Here is a 9760-nt window from a genome sequence, read left to right as displayed (position 1 = left end):
GCTACCATCCGGAACGGCAGGAAGGAGCCAACGACCATCTGATGTCCCGCCAAGGCAAAAGAAAACTGTATTGCAACCTATGGTGTATAGGCGTCTTAGCCTAGCTAACACCTCTTCTAATCCTGTGTTAAAGGAATATCGACGGGAGCACATAGCCATTGAGGGACCTTCGGGGGCACTTAAGATTAATGGTCGACCCCATTCTCGGCCAGAATCATGGAGTGTCCTCCGTCCCCAAAGGTTAAGCTACCCACGATAGAACCCTTTGACGGAACTACCGATCCAGACGATCACCTATCGGCATACAAGTATCAAATGTATGTTCAGGTAGTCGATGATTCTACTTGGTGTAAGAATTTTTCAGCTACTTTGAAGGGGCTAGTGCAAAAGTGGTTCAATAATCTTCCTCCTAACTCAGTGAATAATTTCACAAAGCTTAGTATTCTGTTCACTAGCCATTTTGTAGCAAATCGGCAGGAGCAGAAAGCTAGCATGTATTTGGGGAAGGTCATCCAAGGACCAAAGGAGGCTTTAAGAAGTTTTGTTAAGAGATGTAATCTAGAGGCATTGCAGATTCAGGATCTGAATGCAGGAGTGGCCTTTGACGCCTTCAGCAGGGGTCTGAGGCCAGGAAGTTTCAAATTTGATATGGTAAAGAAAAAGATCACCACTCTTACTAAAGCCCTCCGGGAGGCTGAAGTATTCATTCACGCGACAGAAGTATGTGCAGAGGCAAAACATCCAGAAACAAAAAAGATTGAAGAAGCAGTTCAGCCAAAAAAGAATAATCCCAAGAAAGCTGAAACTTGGGCATTGACCTCAATGACGACCTCATCCAGAAGAAGTAAAAGAAGTGAACCAGCAGCGTCGATGGAACCTATAGAATTCAGTAAAGATCAATACTCCATTCTTATGGAGATAAAAGATCAGCATGAATTAAAGACGCGAGCTGAAATGAAAACTCCCTATCGGAACAGAGACAAGTGCAAATATTGTCACTTCCATAAAGATTGTGGCCATGAAATAAATGAATACAAGCATCTGAAGAGAGCCCTGGAAGACATGGCTCGCAAAGGGAAGATGAATTCATACCTACCCCAAGGGGGAATAAGAAAGTTTCAAAAAAGGGATGACCGTTAGAGCAAGACAAAAGAAAGTGAAAGTATTGAGGAGGATGTAGTGGTTGTCATATATGGGGGTTTTGCAGCAGGAGGTCAAACCAACCGGGGGCATAAATATTACCTGAGAGAACTCGGCCAGGTCATGCTTACCAATCAAGTAGAATCTGACCCCTTTCCAAAGGTAGTCGTCAGTGAGCGGGATCGCGGAAGATAAGAACCCATCATGACGACCCCTTGGTTGTGGAAATGAAGATTGCCAATCTGAGAGTAAGAAGGATTTTGATTGATACCAGGAGTTCGACCGATATCATCAGCGTAGACTGTTTATCAAGATTGAAGTTTAATGAGAATGACTTGGTCCTAGTCCATCATCCCATAATTGGGTTTGGAGGAGTAATCCACCCCATGGGAATTGTCACCTTGCCTGTCAAGGTAGGGGATAAGGAAGCATCTAGAACGCTGTTTGTTAAGTTCTTGGTGGTACAAGATCTGACGGCTTAAAACGTCATTCTCAGGCGACCCACCTTGAACCACATCAAAGCAGTGATTGTTACTCATTTGATGTTAATGAAGTTCGAGTGTGATGGAGGGAAGATTGGATCTCTATATGGAGATCAGCAAGCAGCAAGAGAATGCTACCTTACTACTTTAAAACCTTCATCATGGAAGGGAGAAAAGTCCGAACAGCCGAAGGCAATAGATAATGAGGCGACCGAGATTGTGAAAGGTCAACTGGATGACCTGAAGACTGTTATGGATAGATCTCGAACGAAGGCCCCTCAAATGAGCAAACCGTCCATTCTCTTGCCGAGCAAGAAGAGGAAGTGTATGGCTATCAAAGAAGAAAAAGCTTCGTCAGAAGAAGTGATGGCCATCATAGGAATTGGACTAAAACGGCCAAAGCCAGTAGAAGTACCAATGGAGATTTGTTTATATGAAAGATGTACAAAGAGGACGCGGAGAGTTGGATCTGTTCTAGATCCAAAGCTCAAGGACAAGTTGGTCAAGCTATTGAAAGAATTTGAAGACGTCTTTGCATATACTGTAGAAGAAATGCCGGGAATTGAACCCTAAGTTGTCGTTCACAAGCTGAACATAGATTCTAATCAAAAGCCAATTCGGCGGAAGAAGAGACACCTGGATCCGGCTAGAAACCAAGCCGTTGACCAAGAGCTGCAGAAGCTCCCGGAGTCTAAATTCATCCGAGAGACTTATTATCCAGACTGGATAGCAAAAGTGGTCATGGTCCCTAAGTCGAACGGAACCTGGGGATTGTGTGTAGACTACACTAATCTAAATAAGACTTGTCCAAAGGACAATTTTCCTCCGCGTAAGATAGATCGGTTAGTCGATTCCAAGACTGGGCATGCGCTATTAAGTTTCATAGATGCCTACTCTGGTTTCCATCAAATTCCGATGTGGCAAGAAGATCAAGATAAGACCTCATTCATCACTGAGAAGGAGCTCTATGGGTGGCTGAGAATGCTATTCGGCCTTTGCAATGCGCCAACTAATCTCCAACGGCTAATAAACACAGTTTTCCAGCCGCAACTGGGGCGAAACATGGAGGCTTATATTAATGTCATGATCGTCAAAAGCTGGGAAGAGCTGAATCATATTGATGATCTTCGAGAAACTTTCTAACACTTAGAAAATTCAAGCTAAAGTTGAATCCCCAAAAATGCATGTTGGGAGTGGTGGCAGGAAAGTTCTTGGGATTCCTGGTCGACCAGAGAGGAATTAAAGCAAACCCTGATAAGATTCAAGCAATTTTTAAACATGACATCACCGTCCAAGGTCAAGGAAGTTCAACGTCTGACCGGGTGCTTGGTAGCCCTAGGACGCTTTCTTTCTAAATTTGGGGACAAATATCATCATTTTTTCTCAACGATAAAGAAAAAAGCAAAATTTGAGTGGACGGAAGAGGTGGAGCAAGCTCTCCAGCAAGTAAAGGAGCATCTACGACAGTTGCCTCGCTTGATCAGTCCAACCGAAGGGGAAAAACTGTTTGTATACTTGGCCGTCTCACCTCAAGCAGTAAGTGCAGTTCTCATGGCTGAAAGGGTGTCAGTGTAGGTCCCCGTCTACTTCGTACGCCATGTGTTAAAAGATGCAGAATGCAGATATTCATTGGTGGAGAAGTTCGGTATAGCGCTTCTCATGGCCAACCGAAAATTGAGGCCATATTTTCTAGCTCATAGCATCCTTATCTATACTGACCAGCCCCTAAAACAAGTTCTACATAAGATGGTAGCTTCTGGACAAATGCTAAAATGGGCAGTGGAGCTAGACGTGTTTGACCTAGCATTTGAACCTAGAAAAGAAATCAAAGGACAAGCCTTGGCTGACTTTATCGTAGAGCTTACTCGGCCTCTGATTGAACCGTCCAAGATCCAACTGGGGGCAGGAGAGATTGTACGCTTATGGTTGATGGATCTTCCATTGCTAATGGTTGCGGGGCTGGGATAATTTTCCAATCGCCAGAAGGGGACAAATTTGAGTACGCACTCAGATTTAAATTCCAGGCGTCAAACAACGAAGCAGAATACGAAGCACTTCTAGCCGGTATAAAAATGTGCAAGGCGGCTGGAGCTTTAGAGATTGAGGCCAAAAAAGATTCCCTGTTGGTCGTCAGTCAATGCAAGTAAATGGAGATTTTGAGTGTAAACAGACCTCTATCAGTATACATGCAGTTAATTCAAGAAGAAGTAAAAACTTTGAAGCCATTTGTACTCGACCAGATTCCAAGGTCTGTAAATCACCAGGCCGATGCTCTTTCTAAACTGGCCCATTCGGCCGAAAAAGATGTGCCGCAGACTGTGTTTTGGGAAGTAGAACCAGCAAAAAGCATTGATCAAGAGCAAGTTTTGTTTCTTAGCCGAGGAAACGTGTGGATGGATCCCATCATTGAGTCATAGAAGACTGGATGCCTGCCGTCAGACTCCTTGGAAGGTAGGTATGTGAAGGCAAGCGAGAAGTGGTTTGAGCTCTGGGATGAAACCTTGTACAAAAAGGTGTTAGCTATCATTATTATGTTTCGAGGCCAAACTTTTTCTAAGGGGTGGAGGATGTAATATCCCGAAAATTTAAACTTGCTTAAATTAAATAATAATAATTAGTGGTTTTAGTATTTTCCTTTAATCATCAGTTATGATTGAAATTATGTTACTCTATATCCAAGAAAGGATAATTAGTTCGTTATGTAAATATATGTTATATGTATGGCAAGAGTTATAAATTATGCTAGATTAAATAATTAAATTAGTTAAGGTAAGAAAGGAAATAATAAACAAATTAATTACTAAAGTACTTCTAATCCAAATATTGATGGCATAAGAAAAAAAAGGAAAAGAAAAGGAGAAAAGAAAAGAAAAGAAAAAGAAGAAACTCAAAAGCAAAATCATTGTTTCATTCCCATCCCCATTTTTCTTCAAAAAACAACCCAACAATGGAGTTTTAATTCAACCCATGATTTCTATATACCATAAAACTCTCCTTCAATTAAAACTTCAATCCAAATCAAACCCACCAAAAAATCCAATTTTTCATCAAAATCAATTAACCCAATTCACAAAATTTAATCCCAACAATGGCTATAAATAGCCATGATTGCTCCACTATTACCAGCCACTCATAACTCCACTTAGAGACTCGTCGTAAGTCACCACCCCGCCGAAAAACGCCTCCGAAATCACCCCCAAACCTCTATTTTTTCGCGACCCATACAACACTTTCTCTTCTTTGTTTCGAAACAAACCCCTTGCCCACCACCCTCGTACCACCACAACACCGCTGCACTGCCACGCCTCCTGTGCGCCACCACCGTACCACCTCACCGCCGCCTTCTCCCTCCTATCGCCTACACTATCTCTCGCCCCTTCCTCTTCTTCTCTCTCTCGCGCCTCACCTTCTGTTTCATGCCGCAGCCATTGCTGTACCGTACCACCGTCGTTCGATGAAACTCCGACGAACCACCTTGCTGCCTCGCGGTCGGAGCCCCACCCTATTGCCAACCGATGTCCCTCCTTAGCTCCCCTGTTTTCGTGTCTGTTCAATTGAGCAGAGGTTTTCATACCTCTCTAACTTTGTTTAATTCTCTTTGTTTTATTTAAATGAGTTAACCCCAAACATGGGCCATGTTACCCACTCAACTTGTTGGGCCAACAATCTGATTTTTAGGTTTCAATTTAAACTAATCTACAAATTCATCAACATATTAGGCTTAATGGATTAATTAATTAGGTTACATCTTTAATTAGTTGTTCTAATCAAGTAATAAGAACTAAACTAATTTAGTTAATTATCACCAATGATTCACCTTATTTTTGTAATACGAAATTGTTAGATTTACTTAAGTTTGTATATTAAATTATAAATTTATGACAACTATTTATGATTATATTAGATAAACGTATAATATTACGAATTAACGAGTGACCTAAGCAATAACATCACTTAGTAATAATAAAAGTATTAATAATAACTAAATGCCAATTGTTAAAATAAATCGAATATTTATACTTTTGTTGCGTCATTTCATGGTTAGATTAAGCGGAAAGGATATTACAGCCTCCCCCGGCTTTCAAAGTTATGAAGCAAGAATCGAGGTAACATCTATTGCTAACACCCATGATCCCCTTCGAAACGTGTTTGTGAAATGATGTTTATAATTATGTTAAGGATTTTATGATGTGATTCTTATATGGATTGTGGGATACTTAAATTGTTTTCGAATGAGTTTCGTAAATGTTGATCTTATGATTTATTGATACTCAAGTATGATTCATGAAAGATCTATGGCTTACGTCGATGAATGCTAATCAAACAAAACATGATAAATAAAAGTGAAAGAGGTTATGGCTATATAATATTACGCTTATCTACTTTATGGTCGTGCACGTACCTTCGCACCCGACGTATACCCGAAAAGGGAGCTGGTCTCCTTGAGGAGTACCGCATGTTATGTTACTACTCTATTTTGGTGCGAGTGGTGTATCCAACAAGGGAGCTGGGCTCCTTGAGGATCATCGCATGGTGGGAGACGTCCCGCATGTCTATACTCACCAGTTACCAAGCTAAAAGAAGAAAAGATAATGGTAACTTATAAAGTTTCAAGACGCTACTTAAAATTGTTCACTGATTTCTAATGTGCTTTACTATATTCTCTTCTCCTTGTTTGCAAATAAAATGAATTAAAATGAATTTGTGTTGTTAGGGTAATATGTTAGTGAGCTTCGGCTCATGATTGGCCTTTTGGTTTTAGGTACTGATGAAGATGACGGGATGGCGTAGAAGTGAGGATGGTCAACTACTTTACATTATGAAAAACTATATTGGTTATGTAATCTAAATTTATGATCACTAGAACACGAACTTAGTTTAACTATAACTACGTAATTATCTATGCTTAGCTATTTATGTTTGTATAATTAAGATGCTTATTGATTTTAATGATTACTAGTTTTAGGACCCGTGCATAATGCACGGGTGTATTTATAGCTTTATAACATAAGTAAATTAAGTCACATAATAAAGACGAAACGAATAATAAAATTTCACGAATTCTACATGTAATTGTGGTAATGAGCAAAAAGTACAAATAGAAAAAAAAAGTGTTTAACTCAAACTAAATGTTTGCAAACACTTCCTTGTAAACTACATTTGTTGTAGTTGTACGCACACCGTGTTCTTTATCAAAGGGGAGGATCTTGAGACCTTTTTTGCTCGTAACTCGGACCGGCAACATAAAATTGACCATGGCTGAAAACAGGTCTCGGGAGATACAGACCTACATGGGACAATGATTGTCCTTGACTTTTATTTATAGTCATAGCAAAACAAACCATTAAAGGAAACTGACGTCTCTGAAATCTGATAGGAAATTTAGTCGAGTCAGACGGGGTGAGTGTCATTCTTGGGATAAAAACCTTTGCTCCGACATTACTTCAATAACACGATTGGCTAAATGTTTTAATGACTAACCTCGTGCCATTACATAACCCAGATGTTTGATCAATATTCCTTAGCAGCATAACTGGAGCACGAACCTTTAATCCTATGCTATGATTCGGGAGACCAGAACATCTTATCGTATTGAGGAATTCAGTGGAGTACATTTCATGTACTCCGAAGTTACCCTCCTCTTTGCTTATAGTGTCCGAACTCAAATACACTTTCTCTTCTCTGTGAATGGTAGATAGAACATGATCATTGACTATCTCGATTATCTCATTTGTAGGGGCCAAAATTGCTCTTTCTTGGAAATATTTAGCTTCCCAAATATGTTCATGTAGGTTTGGATAAGTGCTATCAACAATTGCTGAAATTGGATCGAGGCCTGGATCTATAAGAATATCTTTTTCAACCTCAATTACGGCTTCTCCATCATTAGGACCTCCGGCCTTACCGTCTCCTACGCTTAGTATCCACTCCGAAAATTCTCGCAGTTCATCAGCAGAAGATTTAGAAGAACCTGAATGAAGTCTCATATTGCGAGTAAGTGTTAGGACCTTACGCGAATCCCACAAGTAAGACGAATTAACGGTAGCAAACACAATATCTTGCCTCGTTCCCTTTGGTACAACTTGTAATATCTGACGTAGATTACCACCAAACACCATAACTTTACCCCCAAACGGTCGATGCATTTTCTTCTATCAACTAACCTCATTATGTCCCTCAGACTTCTATCAAGTGCTTCGAAACAGTACTTATGCATCATGGGCGCTTCATCCCATATAATAAGTTTTGTCTTGATGAGAAGATCAGCTAAATCCGACCCAGGACGAATTCCGGCACATGTAGAATTCTCAGTTACATTCAAAGGGATACCAAATCTCGAATGCGCCGTTCTTCCCCGTGGAAGGAGGAGAGAAGCAATTCCACTCGAAGCTACAGGCAACACAATTTCGCCCATCTTCCTTACAGCGGCACATAATGTCTTCCAGACATATGTTTTTCCGGTACCTCCGTAGCCGTAGACAAAAAACACACCTCCTTCTTGACTCGACACAACATCCATTACTCTGCGATAAATGATGGACTGCTCATCAGTTAGACCCTTAAACAATTTACCGTGTTCCAACGTCATTTCCTCTATGTCGTAAGAAAGCTCATCTGCAATAAGCTTGTTTTGTCCTTCAAACATGATTTGTTCATCCGGAAACGACATCTCACTAAATCTACGCAAGCTGCTGCCATTACTTTGGAGCATGGTTTCAATCTCCGCCAACGCAAACGCTTCGATTTGATCGTCTGTTAACTGTTTTCTGCGAAAACATAAATTAAAATTACACACCAGTAACGTATACTAAATATGCACATTTCTTAAGAATCTATATAGTAACTATTTTCAGGTTATGTTGGTAGTTGTGTACCTTTATTTTTCTGAATACCGCGCTGCTTGTACAAAATGTCATCAGATAGTAACTTCCAAGTCTTATGCCAAACATCCTCCGGCTTCGACATACTCCCGGATAACAGTAACATGGAGAACAAATGTCTTAGGTAGTCCCTGATTCTCTAAAACTCGCTTCCGTGATTGCGTCAACTATTCCTTATCATCATCAAGTAATCCCCTTGCATAGCAAGCTTCCTTGAAGGTAGGATACACTACATCATCAATGTTCTAATTCTTCATAGCACGTCGCTCCTTTAACAAAGTTTAGCAACGTCCTAAGATAGAACTTCTCACCAGATCCCGGCGATATATGGTAGATGCGACCTATTGCAAAGCCTTTATTTCTTGGTGTCCACTCCCTCAACGCCTGCTTCCAAATAAATCTTGCAGGAAACTCCACATAACTAATCGCTCTGGCTTCTTCATATTTCTCATTACACTTCATCCAAGATAGGAATTTCGTATTGTCGATATGGGGTCTGTCTAGTACGGATTCTATATCAGCATGGTCATTAAACAAAACAGTTTGCTCCCTGGTAGATGGAAACTTAGCCTCTCCACAGCAGGAGTTCGATAATGGATGTTGAATCCAAAAATCCTCCAAATTGCCTCGCAAGCCGAAATGTATCGACAATCATAGTACATCTTTATCTCGTCGATTTCTTTCCCTTCACCTTCTTTGTGTTTATCTTGGTATGTCGTAGCAGATTCCCTATCATACCCCTTGTTTATATATTTGAATAGATATTTAATTGATCTTGACTGTTTACACCACTCAACATTAATATGTGCTCGATATTTACGTAGCAATTCAGCATTTTATGGAACAACATACCTATTTCAAGATGAACTCCACCCTTATCACTGTAGTTCCTTATCTCTTGCCTGTAAACGGGATATCCTTCATCATCCACTTTAGTCGAATCAATAAACCTCTTTGGAAAATGCTTACTACATTGCTTGTCAACCATACATGGTGCATTTGTGTTTGCTGCGCCATATGGACCGTGCATCATGAACTCGGTGACAGCTTGATATAGTTCTGGATCTTCACCTTCATCGGGCAACTCAGCAGAAAAAATCTTATCAATATTTGAGCTACGGGGTACTTGTCTTGTTGATGCATGAACAACAAAATATGCGCATGCGGCAAACCACGCTTTTGGAATTCTACTGTATATACCACTGAAAATTGTAAATACAACAAAGTAAGGTTTAATAGTCATATTACAGACAAAAC

General features: G+C 40.3%; 1 protein-coding gene across 1 annotated transcript; it reads left to right on the top strand.

Moving 5' to 3' along the window:
* The first annotated feature begins 216 nt into the window (after positions 1–216).
* LOC125495635 (uncharacterized) lies at positions 217–1140 on the top strand. The gene has a single exon (XM_048640413.1). The coding sequence runs from the start codon at positions 217–219 to the stop codon at positions 1138–1140; it is 924 nt and encodes a 307-aa protein (XP_048496370.1).
* Positions 1141–9760: the final 8620 nt, after the last annotated feature.

This window comes from Beta vulgaris, chromosome 3 (genome assembly GCF_026745355.1).
Source record: "Beta vulgaris subsp. vulgaris cultivar EL10 chromosome 3, EL10.2, whole genome shotgun sequence".
Classification (NCBI taxonomy): domain Eukaryota; kingdom Viridiplantae; phylum Streptophyta; class Magnoliopsida; order Caryophyllales; family Amaranthaceae; genus Beta; species Beta vulgaris.
Note: the sequence above shows the minus strand (reverse complement) of the source record. Positions and strands in the feature narration are given on the sequence as shown.